Source organism: Hipposideros armiger, unplaced genomic scaffold (genome assembly GCF_001890085.2).
Source record: "Hipposideros armiger isolate ML-2016 unplaced genomic scaffold, ASM189008v1 scaffold_24, whole genome shotgun sequence".
Lineage (NCBI taxonomy): Eukaryota > Metazoa > Chordata > Mammalia > Chiroptera > Hipposideridae > Hipposideros > Hipposideros armiger.
In genome coordinates, this window is record NW_017731374.1 from 1,051,759 (window position 1) to 1,075,803 (window position 24,045).

The following is a 24,045-nucleotide window of genomic DNA, read 5'->3' on the forward strand; positions in this document are numbered from 1 at the left end:
AGAATAGATCTCAGAGGAAGGGAGACCAGATAGGAGGCTGTTAGAATTGCCCTTCTAGAATATGGGGACCTGAATGAACAATGGGAAGGGAAGGCAGGGCACTGGAAAGGAAGTGATGGGAGGGGGCCATGACATGTCTCTAAGACATGGTACCTGGCCAAGTGTGCTGCCACAGACGACGTCTGACATTTCCAAGGAAGAATCTCACAGTTTGAGCTTGAACAAAGTGGTGAGCCATTCACTAACATTTAGAACACAAAAGGAGATGTGTGGGCAAAGATTATGTCAGTTTTCAGCTTGTTGAGTTTGAGGAGTCTGTCAGACATAAAGCTTGAAAGTTTTTCAGCTTTAGATGAAGATTCAGATCGTCTCAGAGCTCACTGGGCTACTCTTTGCAGCAGGGTTCTCTATCTTGTCACTGTAGATGGCCTGGGTCACTCTCCCACATGTGTAAGTTTACTGGCAGTTGTGTGATGGAAGTTGCATGCCATTCCAAAAGTCTCCTGGCTAGTAACTGAAGTATGTCTTTAGCTGCTCTCTTGTCATTATTAGTGTGCCTTTCTCAAATTTTCTACAATTTCTCAACTAGAAATAATAGACTGTATTTCCAGCATATTTGGGTCCCATCCCCACCCCCCATACTTTGGCTATTTATAATACTTAACGGTTAAATTATCCACAGGTAATATTCTACTTCCGGTTCCTTATACCACCAACCTTTAGTTGCCAACTCACCTACTTTTCTGAAGAAAGTTACAGTCCATGCATTATTTTGAACTTCCTGTGCTATTTTAGAACTTGAAGATATTAAATAATTCTCCCTTATGCAATCTATCCCACCCTCTGATGTACGTTTTTTTTGTTTTGTTTTGTTTTTTGTTTTTTTGGTTCGGATTCATCCTCTGATCTTTATTTCTTTTCCCTATAGGAATTAAGTCACTTTGTTTTTCATCATGATAAGAATGTAGTTCTGCTTTTTCACCTTCACTCACACCCTCTAGAGTGCAGCTATTTAACATTTTATGGCTTAGGGTAGAGGTATGGTGAATTGAACATTTACACATCTTCATGTCTAGTGTTGATTTCATTAACACACTAATACTAGTTACATTTATTAATGGATACTCAAGGTTCTTTTGACGTCCTCCGTCTCCCTCACGTCCAGATTCCATCTGTCACCAAGTGCTGCTGATATTGCTTTCTTCTCCACTTAATAGATGCCTCTATTAAGACTTTTCTTTTTTGCACTGTATAACAATCAGTTATTTACATGTCTGTCTGAAACAGTGAGTTGCTTGAGGGCAGGGACCAAGTCCTACTGTCCCAGAGCAGGGGATGGGACATTGACTTCAATGTTCAGTACATATTTGCTGAGTGAATGGGTGTAATTTAATCATTTGCCCTCTGGCCACCTCTAAAATTTGCTTGCCTAAAATCCTTTGTCTCTTATTTCTCTCCTGGTGCTTGATTCATGCTGACCAAAGAGCCTCTCTCCCAAGTCTGCACAAAAGTCCAGCTCACATATAATTATGTGGTTGCTAGCACCGAGACACTTCTGCTCCTTTTTCACCTTCACTCATACCCTGCAGAAAATTGAGAATTGATCCTCCTGGATGGCTTCCTTTTGGGATCACTCAGTGTACAAGGGGACTGTCCTCTGCGGCTCCCACAATTTACTGCCCAATTGATTCTCACTCTGCCTTAATCTTGCAATAGTTAAACTCTCCCGTTACTGTTCATTTGTTCTCTTGGCTTCTTTTATTCCTTCAGTCATTGGAGTAAGTTTGCTCGACGTGGAGATGGCCTGTATTTTCATACGTAGCTCTGCTCTTCTCTCTGCCCTAGTAGATCTGAGCTCCTAGCAGGCACCTCTCCTATCTTCTGTGACTTGGAGATCGCAGAGCCAGCGCATGGCCTGGCGATCAAGAGGGTGTTGACTAAATGTTTGTAGAATCAGCATATTCAAGAAAGCTTCATTCTGTCATGCTTACTGTTCTTCCAGAGTTCACTTGTTTGTCATTTGTCTTTGTAAAGTCAAATTCCCTATGATTGTTTTTGTGCTGGCTAATTTCTGGAATAAAAAGAAAGAAAAAACAACAACCCTCAAACTGATACTTATTCTGGGGAGCTGGAATTAGAGCAAGAAATTTCCCATTTCTCCAGGGGACAGGACTAAATGAGAGGGATAGGAGACCACATTCGGAACTCAGCCCTTCCCCTGGTTTGAAATCCTGAGCTAAGAGCCACCTAAATGTACCCACCTCCCACTTGTGTACCTTTCTTTTCCCAGCCAAATCCCAACTGAGGAATTTTAGAGGGCAATTTATTTGTGAGGGCAATTTATCAAGCATCTACCTACAGCATGCCATTTGGGCAGGCGGATTTCCAGTTCTGGGTATTTCCAATGCTCGCCTGCTTGTAGAAATGTCTCCTGTGTGGTGTCCCCCCGCCGTTTTTTTTTTATATAAAGCATTTAAAAATTTTGAGTATTCTTTTTCTTTTCTCACGAACCTTACTTGATTATTTTCCCCCATGTGCTCTGAAATGCTTTTTTTAGTGTTTTCTGTCGTACTCGGTTTAATGTTATTTTCTGTCTGTTCTGTCATCTTTTCTATCTATTCTAATGTTATTTCCTCCACTGTTTCAGCCGTTCTGCCGCCTTCTCTCCTCTCTGCTGTGTGTTTATTGCCTATTGAACACTCAGATATGATTTCTCACTCTTCTGACTTGCATCACGGGACCCCAGAGGTCACCACTGAGTACAGATATCTAATAGACAAGACTCAGACTTTAGAGTCAGATAGATCTTTGTTCAACCTTTGCTTTTGCCTCTTAGTACCTGTGTGACCAACCGCTCTCGGCCTAAGCTACCTCATCGGTAAAACTGGGATGAGAACCCACACTGCACACCATAGTTGTGAAAATTAACTGCTGGCTGCTCAGTGGATTCCACACCCACGCCTGTAAACGCCTGTAAGCTCTGTGACCATCCGTGCTAAAAGTCTAGTTTGATCCTGATTTTACAAAATCTAGTTATTTTCTGATCACAGATAATTGACCCAATCTGGAACTACACATAACTACATTAAATGCGTTTTATCGCTGTGATTCTAATTTAGTTTCTTCAGTGTTGCCCATAAATAATGCCACAAGTCAGAGAGGAATGCCTCTTCTGAGACTGATGTCCTTAGGGCTGCGTTAGGAATGGATGGACCAACCTCGTCTTTGCTGTGGGTCCCCTTGTAGATATTACTGGCTGTACAGGGATAGAGGTGGAACTGTGGAACCTGCAGTTGGGTACAGAGTTTTTCGCACTGGATTCACGCTCTTGTGTTTCCACTACTGTTATTCCCCCCTGACCACTAGTCTGGCTCTTCAAGCACTGAGTGTTTTCACTTTCCCTTCCTTAAGCTCAGGGTGGAAGAAAAGAGTCTTAATGATAATGATCTGTAACTTAGGTCACATGCCCGTTATCCCTCACAGTCTGCTTGTCTTCTAACCTGGCCACCAAACAACCCTCTTCCTGCTCTTCAGACTGTGCTTGGTGAACAAACTAGAATTTTAAGCATCTTAGCAAGTGGGCTTTTTTAAGATCGGCGGGATCATATACGCTCCCATCGTTGTCACTGCAGTGCCCAAAGTGCCAAAATTGTTCACTATTCACAAACTCCAAGTGAGAGAGGAAGAAAGAGAACGTGTCTTGGCACCAGATCAGAAAGTAAAGCTCTAACAAGACCCCAAAAGTTGTAAGCTGGGCATTATTGCAAATGTATCCTTAGGTGGTGGGATTTGGTGATTTTTGTAAATAAACCTGTCCACCTGATTTTAACCAGAAAAAAGGGAATTTAGACAGTGACTACATACAGCTGTCCTGTTGCATTGCCATTGAGGAGGGTGAGGAGCCTGCCTTTCTTGGAATGCGTTCCTCACTGCTTGCACCTTGATTTCATCAGGTTTCATATAACATATAAATACTGGAGTTAAAATTTAGAATTCATTTTTTTAGATGAATGGAATAGTATGCAATCAACCTTAGAGACAAGAAAAATGTGTTAAGTTAAAGGAGGACCCTTCTTTTGGAGGGGGGGGGAATCTACCTAAGAGATGAGTGCATGTGTCAGGTTGGAGGTAGGCTGAAGGGAGGGGGAGACAAAGTTACCTGGCTTATCACCTGCTTAGGAGCCACTTTATAATTTTGCTATAAAGGGATGGAAGCTGTCAGGTGCCTTGTGTCCGAGATCACTACCAGCCAGTGCTAACCTGTGGGACTCACTGAGGTGGGTACTGTATCTTGAAAGGAGTTAGGCTGCTTAATAGAGCAGAGGACCATTCCTGGGGACATTGTTTTTTGTTCTCTGGGTAGATTTGTGGAGAGTGGACAGCTCGTGGGCAGCAGGACCTGGCTTTGGCCTTGTTGGTCACGGAATTTATATTTTGAAGAGCTAAGAAGAAACCAGGACCAGCACTGCTGAGGGACCTGTTGGGGATGCTGGTGAGGCAGTGCAACCTGTAGCTCAAGCCTGTGTTCACAAGAGAAGCTGAGTGTGTTTTGTGCTTCATTGTGCGTGCGTGTTAAGCAGAAACTAGTCTTGAGAGCTTAAATAGAAACCATCCCGGAACAATCCATGAAATGGTAAACAAACCTGCTATTGAAATAAAGCATGAGAAGTTGACAATTGCATTATTGTGATCCTGAGTGGGTTCATCAGCCAGGGTCGAGGAATAAAGGAAGAAGAAATAAAAGAATCGGGTAGAATGAATTCAGTTGTGTCCTTCCTTTCTTTCTTTGTCTTCACTTTACACCTGGTAATGAACCCAGCGAGGCTCAGAGGTATTGTTCAAGTTTCCTTTTGTTTTATATTTTTGTGTGTGGCAGGTTTGTTTACAATTTCCAGTGGGGTTTTTCTCCATCTTGAGGAATACGAATTGAGGAGGGGAAGGAGGAAAACGGAGAAAGGACAGTGTTTTAGCATTTTGAAGGCAGGAGGTGGTCCCCCCCAGTAAGAGAGGCTGCTCTGATCTTGATTTTCTTGTCGAAGAGGTCTACGGAATGGACGGTGCTAGTTTCCTCAAATAGGGGTTTTTACAGAATTCCTCTATGTTGTGCCTGGGGGATTTGTGCTTTGGAAAATTAAGTGTCCATCAAATCGGGAGGAGGCTGGTACAGTTCTATCTCCTTTCCCCCCTGCTTTTTGAAAAGCTTAAGAAAAGAGCCTTTTGTTTTCTTTTCAAGGGAAGTTACACTAAAATTCATCTGTGTGGTATTCATGGACTTTATCTGTGTTATTCACAGGCAGCTGTAGGTTACACAGGACAATGTTAAATTCCTAACCTCAACATTCAAAGCAGTGTGTTGGGGAATGGGTCAAGACCTTTCTTTTATGTTCCCTCTATCTAAAAAAATTTTTTTTCTTAATGTAAAGAAGAAACTCAGGTTTCTCCTCCTCCCATCCAGATCCTGTTTCTCCACCCCATGCCAGCGAAGCTTCTCAGGGTTGAGACTGGTGCCTGCCATTTCCGACATTTTCCTCCGAATTGTGAACTTTAAAATGCCATTCAGGGAAACTTGTTTGGAATTTCATTTTAATGGGATTTATGAATACATCTCCATCTTAATGCTGACTAAGCTTGAAACATCCATTCCAGGAGAACACTATTGGATTTTTTATATTTTAAAATGTAAATCACTTAACGGTGAAGGCATAAAACATTTTTATATTTGGGAGTGCCATGTGTTTGAGCATTTCTGTTAAAGAACTTTCTCTTTTTTTTTTTTTTTTTGGTTGGCTTGAATCATTCTGGGCTGCAAAGGAGGAGATATTGCATCATCTACTTTCTCTTCTTATGTCGACTCCTGGGTACATTATGCGGGTTTATTTATCTCACCTACAAGGGCTGGTATTCTGTAGCAGCCTGTTGCCGCGTTGCAATTTCCTTTAAAAAAAAAAAAAGCAGTTTACTTTCTTCCTCCACTTTGAAACCTTTAACCTCAGAATTTTATTTTTAAATGCTGTGAGCCCTCAAAGTCGGACTAAAAGAAGTGATACTTCCTACCTGCCTTCCCCCAGATACGTGTTGTAGAATGCAAATGAAGGTGAAAGATGGGCTCGTAGCCACCCCCCCAAAAAAAAAAAAAGTACGCGAAACGAATGTCAGGGGTTTCAAGTGTCAAAACGCCACTGTGTCCGGTGTCATTTCCCCCCATCTGTCCACAGACTCGTCCTACTCAGAGCCTCCAGATGTTCAGCAGCAGTTGAACCACTATCAGTCCGCTGCTCTGGCGAGGAACAACAGCCGTGTCAGCCCTGTGCCTCTTTCTGGAGCTGCTGGAGGCGCTGAGCAGAAAACCGAAGCTGTTCTCCACTGTGAATTCTGTGAATTCTCCTCGGGCTACATCCAGAGCATCAGGCGTCATTACAGGGACAAGCATGGCGGGAAGAAGCTCTTCAAGTGCAAAGACTGCTCCTTTTACACAGGCTTTAAGTAAGTGCTTGAAGAACAGCCTCAAAAAACAAGGTGGCTGCACCTGCTCCGCCCCTCACCACACTCTTTCCTCATGCTCTCCTACCCGGAGCTCCGGGGAGGCCTGGCCATAGGATGATGCAGGGATGGGATCCAGTCTTGACATAAAGAAGCTAGTTCCAGAAGACTGCTTTGGGGGTTGTGGAAGGGATGGAGAGCTGTGTCAGAACAAAGAAGTTTAAAAATCAGAGGAAATAGGCGTCTGAGCAATGTGAGATCAGATCACAGGAAAGGATTTCCTTGACCCAGTGCATAAAGCAATGAATATTTTCCCTTCAGAGCACTGTCTTTTGGGGAAAAAAAATATGTTCTGGAAAACAAAGTCAAGGGAGAGAGCACATCCAGAAAGAGCGACTTCCCTGCTACCCTTGTAGAACAGTCTCTTTCCTTAAGATCATATTATTGAGTGAAACCCAGAGAATCAAGACTCCAACACTGTGAAAACCAAGCGTGAGCAATCGTAGAGACATGGTTCCAATCTAGAAAAAGAGACTCCAAAGTCTCCCTTGCTCCTGTGTATGACTGAATCGATGAACTCAAAGAATGCAGTGTTTCCTGTCATTTAACCTAAACTCCTATGATTTAATCTCATCCTGTGAGGTACCATTTAGGTCAGTGGTTACGAGTGTAGAATGTGGAGCCCAACGGGGTTTGAATCCCAGTTTGGCCACTCACTGGCTGTGTGACTTTGGACAAGTCACTAAACCTCTCTGTGTCTCTAGTTTCTTATCTGTAAAATAAAGATAATAATAGCACCTACCTCACAGGGCTCATGTGAGGAGTAGCTAAAGCACTTAAAGTAGTGTTTGGCACAAGGGAACACTACTAATTGTTATAATATAGATAAAAAGGTAAAAATAATAATATCAGATGCTATGTTTCAGATAGAAAGCTATTATCATTTGCTCCTACTACAGTCAAGATCTGAGCCTTAAGGCCACTCCACACCGAGAAGCCAGCAAAAGTAGGCTTCATGCCCAAAGGAAAACATGAATTGGAAGAACAAGTGTCTTTGCCACCAACACCTTAGTTGCTGGGATGTGGTGGAAGATGTGTTAGATCTGTGACTGTTAATTTGGCTCAGTTGTTTTTCAGATAAATATGTATGTGACCTTAGAGCTGAGAGAAGGACCCAGATAACAAGGGCCCAATGGCAGGTGTACCGATTTCCCCAGAGAGAAACACTTGGGTTAATAAGAAGGAGGCCTTGCCCAGGAAGCCCTTGGTTCCATCCACTTTTATGAGCCGTTTATGGCTTTTTTACATTTTGAAGTGTGGAGCAGGATGCAGGGAAAGGCAACAGGACCTCTCTGCCTTCTAGCTGTACAGCAGCTCTGAGGTTAGATTACCTGATTGTCAACCGCCATGACTTCCTGACCAACTTGCCCTCCCCTCCTTACCTGTGAAGAGTGACCCAGGTAAATCAGCTTAAAAATAGTCCCTCCTTCCAAGCATGATGAGAAGGATGTTCTCGTGGGGATTTTGCTGTCATATTTTTAATAGGCAATGTCTAATTTTCAAGAATAAAATGTTTGGCAGACTTACAGAAACAGAGACTAAAGGGGTGATTGCCAGAAGGGAAGGGGTGGGGGGTGGGGGGTGCGGAAAACATGAAGGGAAATATAGTCAATTATAATGTGATAAGTTTGCATGGTGACAGGTGATTCCTAGAATTAGTGGCGTAATTGCAATGTAAGATATAAAAATATCGGATCACTACATTATACACCTAAAACTAGCATAACCAATATATGTATACAAACTATACTTAAAAAAAAAAAAAGAATGAAGTGTTTGGGGGAATCTACTTCTTTTAATACTACCAAGCCCTGAACCCAGCCAAGTGGCAAAATGTCCAAAAAGGGGTGACGACGGCACGACAGTGTTCAGTTACTGGATGAGTGCCCAAGGAACTCGTGGTCAGCAAACATGATTAACAACCATGGTTTGGGCCCCTGGAGCAGGGCTGTCACACCCGGAAGCTGTGTAGCAGGGTGCTGGGCAGGGGACGTAGGAGGAAATGGTCCCTTGCCACACTCATGGCCTGTCTCCCCCACCCCTCTCCTAGATCTGCTTTTACTATGCACGTGGAAGCGGGACACTCGGCGGTTCCGGAGGAGGGCCCCAAAGACCTTCGCTGTCCCCTCTGCCTCTATCACACCAAATACAAACGCAACATGATTGACCACATCGTGCTGCATCGAGGTAACTTCCTGGCGCGGTTTTGCTGGCGTGCAGGGGGCGGGTGGCACGGGTGGCGTTCTCGGGTGGCGTTCTCGGGATGCGCTCTCGAGGTGGCAGTGGCACCTTGGCCCTGGTCCCTGGTTCCTCACCTTATCTCCAGGCAAGACATCACAGTGATAACCACAGTGACAGTCAACAGGATAAAAACATCTTCCTGCCGAGAGGATTTCCTCTACCTGGAGGGAGGCAGAGGTGATGGATTCTGTGGTGAGCACTTCTGCCGGCTTCGCAGCTTCCCAGCGTGTGGGATGTTGATGTTCCCAGTCCTCTGCCCTCACAGCCTTCCTAAGAAGGAGTGAGTGAGAAAGAGAATGGGTGGCTGAAGACTCATTCTAAAATGCGGAGAGCTATGTGTTGTAAGCAGCTCTTTGGAGGAAGACCAAAAGGATGACTTCCAAAGCAGAATAGAATTTCCCTTGAAATGGATGAAGAGAGAAAATTCTTAAAAATAAAAGTCACCTGATACATATTAGAAGCACCCATAGGCTCTGGATTTAAATCCTGGCTTTTACAGCCTCCTGTGCTGAACCTCTCTCGCATCTGTAAAAAAAAGATGACGAATAATGCCTGTGAAATGACATGTAACGTGTCTGGTGTGTTTCCTAGTGGATGCGTATTGGGTATTTTATGAATGTTGCTTCCTATTGATAAACGGGGAGCCTTCTTTTAAAGTCCTCTTTGGTTTTTCTTTGAGTTGAGTTTTTTCTTGGCCAGTTAAAACACTGTTAAACAACAGGCTTCCTCTGCATTGAAAGGAACAATATGTTTATGTAAAAAACTACTTTGTCCCGAAAAGATTCAAGCCGGAGGTGGATGGAAAACGATTTCTAGAACACCCATTGCCAATCTCCTGCTATCTCCATCTACTGAGCTTTCCATCTCTCCTTCCTTCGTCCCCTTCTTCCCATCTTTTCTTCCTCTTCCTTGGCCTCTAACCTTGGAGACTTTTGCAGTGTTTGTCACATGTGCCTCAAAAGCAATGAGTGTCTTCTGCTGTCCTGCTGAGATGCCACGCGCTCAGAAATGCTGGATATTTGAGGGCATTTTCAAAGTTGCCCCAGAGTCATTGCCTTTGGCCTGTGCGTTTTGGGACATTGTAGCCATATCTGCAGCAAACTCGGCAGCAGGCTTATCATGGAGCATGGGCAGACTCCCCTCCTCCGCGTGGCCCTCTAGTGAGATGTGAGGTCGCCGCTGGCTGGAAGGTCCACCTGCAGGCTGCGAGGAGCAGGGCAGGAATGTGTAGGCAGGCGTTCTTGGCCCGGGGTGGTTCCACCTGGTGTTCTGCCTCAGTCACCTGGCTTCTGATCCCCAGGCCCATGTGTTGCGGTGGCTCCATGCCTCCTCACAGCTTGGGGAGAGGCCATGAGTAGTGTTGCTGCCGAGCACACGGAAACGTTGAGGCCTCACTTCTGTGTTGGGTCCCTCTCTTTTCCCATATTGCTGCCTGGCAGGATCAGAGCTTTGCTGCCTAATGAGCTCTATGACTTTCCTTCCCTGAGCTGGGAATCCAAGAAAGGAAACGGCAAAGAGCGATTCAACACTGATGCTGCGAACTCACCCTTAGAGCACGACACGTGACAAAGTGCTGCTTACACACACACAGTCGCTTCATCTTTGAACAACACGTGAAGGATAATTCTGTTACTTATAGTCCTGTTTTACGTACATGAAACCTGAGGCTGAGAGAAATGACTTTTTCTTTAATTTCGTGTAATTCTTTGGGGTCATTTCACAAAGGATTTAAGGTGTCTTAAAGATATTCATACAGAGCTATAGGACTGAAGAAAAGGAGGAAATTGGGGCACATGCAAAATAAGGAGAAACCAGTTGAAAGATCCCCTGGAAGTATGACAAAGCTCACCAAGAGTTGGGCCCTCAGTGTAAGCCAAGAGGTGCTGTGCATGTGTTAGCGGTGGGGTGCAAATTTGGCCCTGAGATTCCTGCTTACTATAGGAGAGAAGAAAAAAGCATCAGTTGGATGTAGAGTGCTAGTTAGATTTTTGAAATTTTGTTCAGGAAATTTTCAGGAATCCTAGACTCTGAAGCCTGAAAGGAATGTCTCCAGTGGGTTCTCCTAAAGGGGACCGTGTATGATAAAGTGCGTATTGTTCCCTCCATAAATGCAGTGGTAAGTCCCACAGGGCCCATGAGAGCTGCAGTAGTTTAACCCAAGTCACCCAACCGGTAAGCAGGGAAGCTATGAGTCAACCCCAGTCCTCTGATCCCCTGACCCGTCCATCGTATAGCCTGTCACTGGGTCCATACAGGCTCTTCCACTTATTTGTAGAGGTCATTTATATTGAAAGAGGCATCTGTGTATATAAATAGTGTCCTCATTGGGGTCAGAAGGCGCACAGTCTGGAATGAACGTTGAGCGTTTGAGGATTGGTAGTGATAATGGCAACATTAACAATAATAACAGTGCTTACTGTTACTGAATGCTTATTAGGTAGCAGGTGCTGTACTACGTGTTTTCCAGATGTCATTTTATGGGATTCTCACAAAACCCTTTGTGGTGGGTATTAAGGTGATCCCTGATAACAAGGGCAAAGCCAGGTTCAGAAAGACTGAGCACCTTACTTAAGGTAAAATGACTCCTAAGTAAGCCAGCAGGGATCTGAACCCAGGCTTGTCTGACCCACAGCCCCCTTTAACCACCAGGTATCACTGTCGCACCCTTGGGAAGGTGGTTGGTGTCATTCTGTTGAGAGATCTAGCGGCTGTTGTCGCTGGGCCTGGAGGTGGAATTATCTGTGGGGCTGGAGGTCAGAAACGAGGCCCGCTGAAGCACAGATGGCAGGGTGCTTCAGGACAGCCGTGTCTGCCATCTGTGTCCTGGCCTGGCTTTGGTGTCCATCTCAACTCAAAATGGCTGCTCAGCGGGGAGCTGGTCTTGACAAGTCAAGAGACAGGCTTGGGTGTCTGCCTTACAATTTTGCATTGGAGCTGGTCTCAAAGTAACAAGATGCAGCTCTCTCTGCACCTGTGCCCTCCTGGCTCTGAATAAACATCGTTGGTCTCTAGGGCCTGCAGGAAGAGCTCCTTCTAAGGCCTTAGTTAATTAAAATACTTGGGATGAAAGGCAAGAAAAACATCTACTGAACTGGCCCTGAGACTGAGCTACTGCTTAGAAGAATAGAGTTTCCTTTGCTTTTTGTCCAGACAAATGGATATATTTAAAGAGGAAAGGAAAGAGAATCCATTTCACTCGTGAGAAGCCTGAATGAGAAATACTCATGGATTTCTGTTGGCTGGGGCCAAAGAGAGTGTACTGTTAGTTCGTGCATTCAGCGAGCCTTCGTTATTTGCTTGTTACATGCCATGCTATGCTGGGTTCTTTCTTTAGGTAAGATGGGGTTAGATAAGACCCAGCATCTGCCCTCCTCAAGGAAATGAAGTATGTGCATAAGTATGTGTAAGATAATGACTGTTAAGTGTTTGGGAGATTCACAGTGAAAGATATATTTCTGTTTGGGATTGAGAAAGGTTGTGGGGGAAAGTTGAGCCATGATAACATTTCAACAGGCAGAGAAGACTTAAGGTGGGTTACATTAGCTTCCTGGGTGGCTTAAAACAACTCAAATGAATTGTCTCACTATGGCGGAGCCTAGATGTCTGAAATCACGGTGTCAGCAGGCTGCTCCCTCTAAGGGCTCCTCTAAGCGCTAGAAGAGAACCCTTCCTTGGCTCCTCGTAGCTTCTGGTTGACTCCGACATTCCCTGCCATTTCTTGCCTTGTAGCTGCACCGTTGCAATCTCTGCCTCGTCTGCGCAGGCCTTCTTCGCTGTGTGGGTCTCTGTGTCCCTCCTCTTATCAGATCATCAATCCTTGGATTTAGGGCCTGCCCTAATCCAGTGTGGCCTCATCTTAACTAATTACATCTGCAAAGACCTTATGTCCCAATGAGGTCACATTCTAAGGCTCTAGGTGGGGACACTTTTCTAGGAGACACTATTGGATGCACTACATGGGGTGTGGGGAATTGAACAAACCACTCAGGTGTGTAGAATAAGAAAGGCAGGTTTACAGAGTGGCTTTAGATTGTTCTGAGGTGGTCCTGCAGGGAACAGGAGGCAAGGCTGGAAGGGTATGTTCTGGCCAAACTAGGGAGGGCTTGGATACTAACGTGGAAGTTTGAACTTTACTCAGTGGACAGATGGGAAGCCACGGGACTGATGAAATACCCAACAAATACTCATTTAGCAAAGATTGGAACAAAGGAATGGGAGACCCATCTCTTTGAGGAACTTAGGTCGGACCAGCACTTGGTGAGGTTGGCCCTGAGGGAAACATTAAGCCCAAAGGCTTTTGTTTCAAGGAGAAAGTTGGTAGTAGTACTTATGATGGGTTTTCATTCACGCAACAAATATTTATTGAACACCTACTATATGCTAGCATTGTTTTAAGCTCTTGGGACACAGCCATGAAGCGTCAGGCAAGCTTTATACACTGAAGGAACCTGAACTTTAATGGGAAAGGAGACAGTGAACAAGGGAATAGTTTCGTGAATATATTTCCATTGAATTAATCGCCTTTGGAAGCAGGATGCCTCATGCATAGCTTTGCCTGTCTTGTACTTTGCGTATCTACAGTGAACCTGAAAATTTTAGCATAGATTGAATTATAGGATGAAGCATTGTTTTGCAAAATATTTACACTATAATTATGAAGCTATGTAATTACTGGTACTGGTCTCCAATTGACATATTAACTTAAAGTCTCTGTTTCCCAGCCGATAACCCCAATACTTAGACAAATGCTGAATTTAACCAAACCCTGCAGGTGGGCATCTTTTTGGACCAGAACTAATCTGTAATCAGTATCATTTTTCTTGAGGAAAAAGAATCTACAATGAGATGGCCAATCTTTTATTTTACTCAGTGAAATTACATGTTCCTTTCCATCCCCATCAAATACGTTTACCTGTTAGAATTAGAGGTGTGGTTCTCAGCTCTCTCTGGCTGAGGGTTGGTAGCCTGGCTCACATCAAAACTTAGTAACATCTTAGCAGGAGCTATTGTGTTGATGTTTATGTGTCCCTTTTTACGGTTATGTTTTTCGAATGATTGGTTTTTTTAGAATCTATTGTTATTTTCTTAATGGCTTTCTAGTACTCAGCCCTTGTCACTTGTGTGGCCTAGAGAGAGTAATGGGTGAGTCTTTGGTTTGGCCCAAGGAGGGCACTTAATATGAAGTTTGTTGGAGTGAATGACTTCCAAATCTCTCCCTGCTTCATTTGGACTTGGCACGCTGTGGGAGGAAACCCACGCGTGTTAGGGTCTGCCTTTCAGGAGGAATTTTTACTTGGTGATGCTGGACTCCACAGGGATATGGTTTTTGCCATGTTGAGCAGAAGTGACCCCACTTTGTAGTTGTAATTCTGCAGATTCTTCCCCAGAATGCCCCAGGAGCTCGACGGCACGTACTTCTCGGCCCTAGTTGGACCTTAGTACTCACGTGCTTCAGGGGGTCGTTACTCTGAGGTACAGCCTCTTGGGTTTTACGTCCAGCTGCAGCACTGAGCGCCGTAGGAGGAGATGCAAGACACGCTCTCCCGTAGAGTCAAACTGCTGAAGTCATAATATTTTTGCAGCCAGTGGTGGGAGCTGAGTCACAATGAGCATGATTCAGGCTTTGATTTCTTACCCAAGGTAATTTTGAGAGGTGTGAAGTCAAGAAAGACCCACAGTTGTCGCTGCCCTCATAGAAAAAAGAGCCCTGAGCGCTGAGCTTCTGTAGCCAACACAGGGCTCAGGCCATACCTGGAAGGATTCCAGGTTCCAACTTGACGTCCTTCACTTGCCTCAATAATGAATAACCTCATTCAGAAAACGCTGTTGGTCATTTGCCTGCCTTTCAGAGTCTGTCTTGTGTTGTATCTTGGTCATGGTAGCCATGTTTTTAGAAACGAGAAAAAGGGAACGTTTTTCTAAAATTAGTATCTTAGTAAAAGTCCATGTAGCTAAGAGTCTTGAGACACTGGTAATGTCTTAGTTTGGAAACGGGAGGTCTTACATTTCAGAGTAAGGAAGCAGGGAACTGACCTTCTCTCAAATCCAGAAGATATTCAAAAGAAATTCAGTTAGAAATTGTTGCCTATGATGCCTAGGTTTTTTTATACTTTTAAACTATTAGGGGAAAAAAGGCTTATAAATACGCTGCACGCAGATTGGATGTGCCCTGTTCTTTTCAGAGGTGAAGCAGGAAGGCCAAGGTCAGGAGACCCGTGCTCCCAGGTCATTGATCTAACAGAGGGACTTTGAGGAAGTCACTTAACAGACCAGTTCTCAGTTTCCATATCAAAAAACTGAAGGTAATAAAACTGACTTCACAGAGTGTTAGGGGAAGAAAAAGTAGCTGTGAGGGTAGAGCACCTAAGTGTGGTTGAAACGGAGTGAGCACTTAAGAAATCGCAGCGGTCGTTCACATTAATTATTATTTTTAAACTGCAAGGTATTATTCTGAGTGCTCGGGACTGTGTAAAATTCATTTAGACACACATAGTGAAATTGGAAACTGCAAAGAAAACTAAAGTGGTAGAGGAGTGGAAAAGGAGACCTATAAAAAACAAGTTCGAAAAGAACCGGTAATTTATGGGGGAGACGTGAAGCCTGGAGGGGGCTTACATGACTGTCTTGGAGGTGTTTGAGATGACATGATATGGAAAATTACACCCAGCTGTTGTCCATCTCTACTGAGGTCCACAGAACCAGGGCACCCGGCCCAGGCCTGAGCTGAAGAACGCAAGTGGAAGCAGTAGAAATGACAAAATATAAACGAGGAACAAAGAGCGACCAAGAGGAGGGGCAGTCTCAAGGAAGGTGCCAGCAAAGTTCATGTCAACCCTTTCTATGAACCCCCGAGTTGGAAAAGCGTTCCCTCGGTGTGTGAGGGCGGGTCCCCCTGGTCCAGCCTGTATCCCTGTCTCTTGCTGGGAATCAGCTTGCTCGTGGTTCGTGTCCACAGGTGTCTTCCCCAGAGCAGCAGGAGTTCATACTTGGCGCTTGGCTTAGAGCAGTGGTTCTCAGCCCAGGGTGGATCCTGCTTCTTCAGGGTACATTTGCCTGAAGGCGTTTTGGGTTGTCACAACGGGAGGAAGGAGGTGCCACTGGCGTCTGGTGCATGAAGACCAGGGACGCTGATAAACACCCAGCGATGCACAGGACAGCCCACCCACCATAAGAAATGATCTGACCCCAACATGTCAATAGGTGCTACTCCTGAGAACCCCTGGGTTAGAGGAGCAGAACATCGCAGCTTGGGCTTTCTTAGGGCTCCCTGGTTTACCCAAAGCATTTTTTCCTCCTTTGATACCAAACCATGGAACTGAATGGTTGGAAGACTGTTAAACATTTGCTATTCTAAGAAAATGTGTGGATTACATTAGAATCATGTGTTTCTTAGCTGTCTGCTATACTTTGGTTTAAAAATATTTATATTTCTAAATAAGCGACGGACTCTTTGTACAGGGAAAATAACATATGCATTAGAGCTCCAGGGGGAGTAAGTTGCAGACACCACCTTCCACGCTCCCTCTGCCCAGCTCTTTTGCTGGCCAATTAATCGCCTCATTCAAGGACTCCCAAGGCAGTGACTGCCCTGCAGTGAGATTGTGATGGCTGAGACTAAGGCATGACGTTGGGTGGGGGGGAAGATCCCCAGGGGCCCAACACAGGCCAACAACAAAGGGAGGGCTCACCAAGTGAGTGGCACCAGCGCACAAAATCCTGATGCTTGGGAAACATTGCCGCTCAGTGACTCTGAGAATAAATCAGGCTTTCTTGACTTAATAATACATTGCCGTTTCTAAATAATATAAGTATATGTTGTGTGCGTCCATTTGTAAACTTTCAGAGAGCCTCCTGGAATCCAGACACAGCGTGAAAGCACACGCTATATTTGATCCTTGCATAAATAGCTCAGATTTTAATTTTATCCCAGTTATGGATCTCTGGCGCGTGCGCCGATACTCTGGGCAGACTGGTGTGAAATTTAATTTGAGCAGCTAAACACAAGGGTGAGAGAGTGCAAAATAAACAAGCACAGGCTTCCAGCCCTACAGCACTTGGTATGTTAATGGGAAATGCACCCAAATCCACTCCCTCTTTTGTTTTTACCCCCCTGACAATCAGATTCCAGATTGAAAAGGCACAAATCCACCATTTCTCCCACACTACCGCCTTCTCCTCCTGAATGGTGCCTGCAGCCTTTTCATTTGTACAGTCTTCATAGTTTAAGAGTTGGAGTTTTCAATATAGTCAATGGAATTGTAACAGCTGTATATGATGTCAGAGGGATAGTAGACTGGGGGAGGGGTTATCACTCTGAGGGGTTTAAATGTCGAGTACATTGTTTTGTACACCTGAAACGAATTTTAAAAACATTTTTTTTAATTAAAAAAAAAAGTTGGGATTTTCATGAATGAAAGAGTATCGGTTTCTTTATTTTTAGATTTGCTATTTATTAGAGACTCCCTTGGTGTCAGGAAAACTAAAACAGTCTCCTTGAAAACATTTTGGAAGGGGGAACAGGAATGGAATTGGAAATGGTGGGAAATAATGGGTTTGCTGTTGGACAGACAGGGACACAGATCTCAGCTCGGCCACTGTCTGTGACCTTTGGAGAGTGACTTAAGAGCTCTGTTCCTCACTTTACTAATTTGTAAAAATGGAAGGAACTCCAGCCTTAATCGAGTTGCTAGCAAGGTATACAGTGGTGGCACAAAGGTGCTTGGGGAATGTCAGTTTCCTTCCCCCTTCAAGACACCTGTAAGTCTAGCCTAAGTAACACTTGATGAGAAAATAGGAAGTGCTAATGGTTGCTATTGATAATCATTAATGTTGGTCCAAGCAGCAGCCACTTCCATTCTCCCCTCCTTTAGTCACCTCCATTCAGGAATTAATTAGCAAGCACCTTTCAGCCTGCCCACCCCTATTTATAGATGAGTCTGAGTATTAAGTACACAACGAGCTTTGGCCCTAAAAACACTGACTTGTACCAGAGGAATATGTTGTTTGGGGCTTGGAAGAGGCTATCGTGTGTGTGTGTGTGTGTGTGTGTACAGTTCATGGACCCAAACACATAGGAAGTTGCAAAATTGAATGGGTGAGTTTCTTCTCATGTTCTAAAGAAAGAACGTCTGCTGATCATCAGTAAAAATTCCCATCTTGCTATTCAATTTGTCTCCACAGAAGAGCGAGTCGTCCCCATTGAAGTGTGCCGTTCCAAACTGTCAAAATACTTGCAAGGAGTAGTTTTCCGCTGTGATAAGTGTACCTTCACCTGCTCCAGTGACGAGAGCCTCCAGCAACACATAGAAAAGCACAATGAACTGAAACCTTACAAATGCCAGCTCTGCTACTATGAGACCAAGCACACAGAGGAACTGGACAGCCACCTTCGGGACGAGCATAAGGTAGTTAGTTGCCTGGGACTTCCTGCCTCCCACCCTAGGCTTACCTGTGGAAAGGGCCAGAGCAGGGCAGGAGAGCTGAATTTAGTCACGCCCACCATGCGCATGACAGAGACATGAACTAAAATAATGTTTAAAATAAGGTTCAGGGTTTTTTTCTATTATCAAAGAAACAGAAGGTCAATTTTTAAAAATTGGAACACATTGATGACAATAAGGATTATCACCCATAATGCTACCACCCAAATCCCAACCTCCTAACATTTTTTTGTCTCTTCTATACCCACTTTCCTTTGTTTTGCATAATTGTGCTAATGCTATACATGACTTGGTGTATTTTTCCATATGATTTTAAAAGGCCAGAGGGTAACTATTTTAGACTTTGTAGGCCAAATGGTCCTCGTAGCAACTACAGTAAAACCATGGATTGCAAGTAACTTGGTTTGTCATTGTTCCACAAGACGAGCAAACATTTTTATTAGGTTGGTGCAAAAGTAATAGCGGTTTTTGCCATTATGAGTAATAATACAGTTTAACTTGGTAAATGAGCAATGACTTGTAATACGAGTAGTTGGTTTCCAGAATGAATTATGCTCGCAAACTGAGGTATTACTGTACTTAACTCTGCCCTTGTAGCAAGAAAGCCACCATAGACAAGACATAAATGAATGGGCATGGTTATGTTCCAATAAAACTTGATTTATAAACACAGGCAACAGGTGTGGACCCATATTTGCCAGCTTCTGTTCTATCTGATGGCCGTGTCACCATGTCCCTCAATTGTATAGGTTGCTTCCAATACTTTGTTAACTACGAAGATTTTCCAAGGCATCGCTATTCATGTCTCAATAATATAAGGACTGTAAAAAATGTATTTTATTTGAGGAGGGGGATTGATGAAGAACAGATTAGTACAGGACATAATAAAAGGTTTGTGGGAAAAATTCTCTTCCAAAGATCTGATTGTAGGGTAAAATCATCTAGGAAGCTTCCTCATTTTTCATAGTTTCTTATTTTGGGCAATTGAGATGATTGTTTCTGGTATTGCCCAATGTGGGGGGGTAGGGAGTGGGGGGTGGTATGAGCCTATTGAAATGCTTTCTAATTAACCAACAAATCCAAAACATCTAGTAAGTGTTTACTTAAGGCAAAATGAAAAGCACTTTTGATAGTTAATTGTTGTTGTTTTCCTTGCTCTGTGTCCTCTCAGTGGAAACTACAGGCCCTCTTCTCTAGCCTTACAAACCCAAGTTATAATTACTTTAGTTTGAATCATCTGCACCCAAGGGTTGAAATTTTTCTGAGGGGTGCTGAGAGAGAAGGCTGAGCTTTACCACCCATCCTCCATTTACTGAATTTATGGTAACGTGCCTGCTTTGGAACACATTCATTTTCTAATGTGTCTGCCCAAAAATGAAAGCAGAGAAGAAAAGCCTGAATTACCTCCCTTAAAAACTTTTATATCCTTTCCTATTCAAACTCCCTGGGCATTTTTGCCCCCACATTCAAAGGAAAATCACTCATCCATTTCAAAGCAAGCTCTCTGCATTCATGTACATGTATCGTATTTATGTGACCACCTCAGATCTTTTTGTTATCTTGTTCAAGCCTTCAGGCTTGTATTTTGGGACTGAGCAAACCAGGAAGGTCAATTCCTCCCCAGTTGTTGCGCTGTGGCTTGTGAGTCACTGGGGAAATCCAGAGAAGATTAGAAACTGTGCCGAAGCAGAGCCAGAGGCTTCCTGAGCAGGCGTGGCAGGCTGGGGCTTCCGGATATGCATCAGGAAAATGGGCTGCTCAGGAAAATAGGGCCGGACTTGGAGCTTTTCGGAGCCAAACAGACCTGGGTTTGAATCTTGTCTCCACTAGTTACTGTGCAGCTTCAGCAAGTTACTTACATGTCTTTGTCTGTTTTCTGATTTCGACATGGAAATCTTTAGACCTTTCCCAGAGGTTTTGTAAGGTTACATGAACTCCTGGTATTTCCCACATTTTGAGACTCACTCTGTTCTTCGGTCTATTCGTGAATTGATTTGTCCTCAAGGATAACAACAGTTATACCTATCAAAAGGAAGTTATGTTCCTGGAGACCTAAGCTATATTATGAAATCACTTATTATACCTTGCGCTTAGACACATCTTGGGTGTTATATTTTCACTATGCCAAGATATGTTCTTTCATTTTCTCATGGTTGACCAGCTTATTAAGTCCAGCAAGCACCTAATTGAGGCTATAGAATTGCCACTTTCAGCACTCCTAATGATTTTCATCTTTGTCTCAATTGTTACATTTATGAGACTCATGCTTATTACTGATAGGAGCACTTTCTTTTTCCCGTTTTCAATTGCTTGTTTTCTAAATGCTGAGTACCAAAATGCAGTTTGAATTTTTGAAGTAATTATCCAAGCACTACTTTATCAACAAAGATGGTAGTGCTGCTGAAACTAAACTTTTGACTGATAGGCAGTGCCATTATGCACCAGTTAAAAAGGGTCATTCATCAGGGTATAAAGGATATACAAAAACTTGATTTCAGCATTCATGAGAAGGGTATAGCCAGGTCAGTGTACAAGGTACTTAAGAGAAGTTTGCTAATAATTCAAATGCAAAAGTCAAGGACCATAAAGCAAGAACAAGAAATTAAAGACATAAGAACTGGAAAGAAAGAAATGAACAGTTTTTGTTCACAGCCAATATAATCTTTGTAAGTAGAAAATCCTAAATAATCTACTAAAAAATCTACTAGAATATTAGTAAGTTTAACAAAGTTGCAAGATATAAGATCAATATATAAAAATCAATTACATTTCTATATACTAGTCATGGAAAGTACAAAAAATGAAATTTTAAAAGGATCAATTTTGTTTACAATACATTAAAGAAATAAAATATTTAAGAATAAATTTTAACACAAGAGCTGTGAAAGTTGTATACTGAAAATGACAAAATATTGCTGAGAGAAGTAAAAGAACTAAGTTAATGCAGTGTATACCATATTCATGGATTAGAAGACTCGATATTGGTAATTCTTCCCAAATTGATCTACAGATTCAATGTAATCTCCATCAAAATCTCGGTAGGCTTTTTTCTTTGGCAGAAATTGACAGACTGATATGAAAATATATATAGAAATGCAAAGGACCTAGAATAGCCTAAACAGTGTGGAAACAACGAAATCTAGGTCTCACCTTTCCTCGTTTCAAAACTTACTATAAAGCTACAGCAATCAAGGGCGTGAGGTATTGGCATAAGGACAGAGCGTGGATTATTGGTGCAGAAGAAAAAGTCCAGAATAAACCTTCAGATATGTGGTCAGTTGATTTGCATCACAGGTGCTAAGGCAATAAAGAAAGGATAGTTTTTCAATAAATAGTGATAGAACAATTGGACTTCCATACGCAAAATAATGACTATTTACCTTTATGTCACTCCCAACACAAAAATTAAATCAAAATAGATCATAAACCTCAACATATCAGCTAAAAGTATAAAACTTCTGGCTCAAGAGTGTGAGCTCTGAGCAACAGGGTCGCCGGTTTGATTCCCGGCCTGAGCTGAGATGCCAATAGGTGGCAGGATGGCTCAGCTAAAAAAAATAATAATAAAAAAATAAAACTTCTGGAAAAATATTAGAAAATTTCCCTTCGGTTAGGGAAAAATTTCTTAGATACAATACAAAAGCTATGGACATTAAAAGAAAAAAAAATCAATAAATTAGATGCCATCAAAATTAAATTTTTGCTCTTCAGAAGACACCATTAAAAGAAAAGGCAAGCAACAGATTGGAAGCAACTATTTGCAGAGTAATTATCCAACAAAGAGCTATATAAAGAACTTTTACAACTCAATAATAATAAGGTAATTCAACTTAAAATGAGAGAAAAATTTGAATAGACACTTTACTCATGAGGATATATAAATGGCAAATGATCACATGAAAAGATGCTGATTGAGACTCATCATTAAGGAAATGCAAGTTAAAACAACAGTAAACTATCACTGCCCAGCCACTAGAATGGCTAAAATTAAGAAGACTGACAGTGTTAAATAGTTGGCAAGGGTGTGGAGAAACTGGAAATCTCATACAGTGCTGGTGAGAATATAAAATGTCATGTCCACTTTGGATCATTTTGGCAGTTTGTTTAAAAGTTAAACATACACTTAGCATCTGACCCAGCAATTCTACTGCCGCAAAAAGTTGATGGCTAAACAAAGTGTGGTATATATATATATATATATATCTCCATACAGTGGAATAAATACTGCTTATCAATAAAAAGAAATGGGCTACTGATGCATGTAACAACATGGATAAACCTTTAAAAGATCATGTTGAGTGGACAGAAGCCAGACACAAAATACTTCATGTTGTATGATTCCATTTATATGAAATTTCTAGAAAAGCTAAAACCGTGAAGACAAAGCAAATCAGAGGTTGGTTGGGGCTGGAGATTGGGAGTAAGGATTGATTGAAGAGTGTATGAGGGAACTTCTTAGAGTGATAGAAGGGTTCTTAAACTGGATTGTGTTGAGGGTTGCACAAATGCATAAATTTACTAAAATTCATTGAACTGTTCATTTAAAGTAGATGAATTTAAAAAAATAGATGAATTTTGGCTGGCCGAGTGGCGCGTTGGTTGAGAGCTGGCTTGGGATGCCAGAGGGCCCCGGTTCGGATCCCACATATGAGGGTCAGTGACACTGCCCTCCACAGCTAAGATGCTGAATAACAGCTCAACCTGGAGCTGGGCTGCCGTGAGTCGCCAGCGACGGAGTAGGCTGCAGCCCCTGTAGCAGTGGGTTGCCATGGGCCACTGTATGTAGCCAGCAGCCAGCGTGAGTGGCCAGCAGCCGCAGTGAGTGGCTGTCCAGAAGCCGGCGACTGATGTGCCTCGCCCGGGAAGAGCGCAGTGATGGTGCCAACTTGGGCCATGAAGCAACGTCCTCCACAACTAAACTGAAGAACAAAAGGACAGCAACTTATCTGTTCCCCTTCCCCCAATTCCCCAATTAAAAAAAAAAAGATGAATTTTATAGTAAGGAACATACATATACCTCAGTACCTAAAAGATGCAAGTTTCCCAGGACCTGACACACAGTAGGTCCTCAGTAAATGTTAATTTCCTGCAGCCTTTTATCTATAACGTTGACCCTGGGAACAGATAAATCTACAAGATGCCCAAGGTCCAGATTAATGTGGAAACTGCCAAAAGTAAAATGTGCAATGGACTTAGCAATTGGTTCTAAGCTAAGGTTTACTTTTTTTTTTCCTCTCCAGTAAGACTAGCTGCTGAGTGCATCACTCTTTACATTCTTCCACGAGTAGCTTTAGGTGATTTTGTGTGGCGGAAAGAATCTGTAGAAGAAACTATTGTAAAAGACACTGGAGGATGTATTTGCAGTCAGGATTTTATTAAACAGAACTGGATAGTCAAAACTGGACTTCTCAATTCTGCCTGCAAAGCTTGTAAACCTCAGAAATGTCTCTAAAGATGTCAGACTGTATCGTTCATGAACTGGACAAAATACTGGTAACAGCAGGAAGGGTCCTTGAAGTCAAATATACGATTCCTTTTAAGAACCAAATTCTCAAGTGCACTGGACTTACACTGCCATCTTTATCCTCAGAAGCCAAGGGAACACACTGCATCTTGTCTTCCTAGACCTTTATCTTTGTGCTGGTGAACAAGGAAGCACTTGTTATTTCTTGGAATCTAAAGTAAACAGTGCAGACTCTTTAGATTGTTATTTTTTTCATCTTTTAACTTCCTGTCTTGTTTTGATCTCACTAGACTTTCTAAAAGACATTCTACTATTTCAATCCCTCCCTTCCTCCTCCTCCTCCTATTCTCCTCCCTCCCT

The 24,045-nt window shown here is 42.9% G+C and overlaps 1 protein-coding gene across 1 annotated transcript in view; it reads left to right on the forward strand.

The window, feature by feature from the left end:
* The window catches only part of ZNF462 (zinc finger protein 462), a 131,873-nt gene that overhangs the window by 91,902 nt on the left and 15,926 nt on the right, over positions 1–24,045 (forward strand). The window contains exons 9-11 of the mRNA XM_019635821.1: positions 6,216–6,483; positions 8,591–8,727; positions 17,962–18,185. Coding sequence (XP_019491366.1) covers positions 6,216–6,483; positions 8,591–8,727; positions 17,962–18,185 — 629 coding nt within the window. The remainder of the gene's footprint in view (positions 1–6,215; positions 6,484–8,590; positions 8,728–17,961; positions 18,186–24,045) is intronic.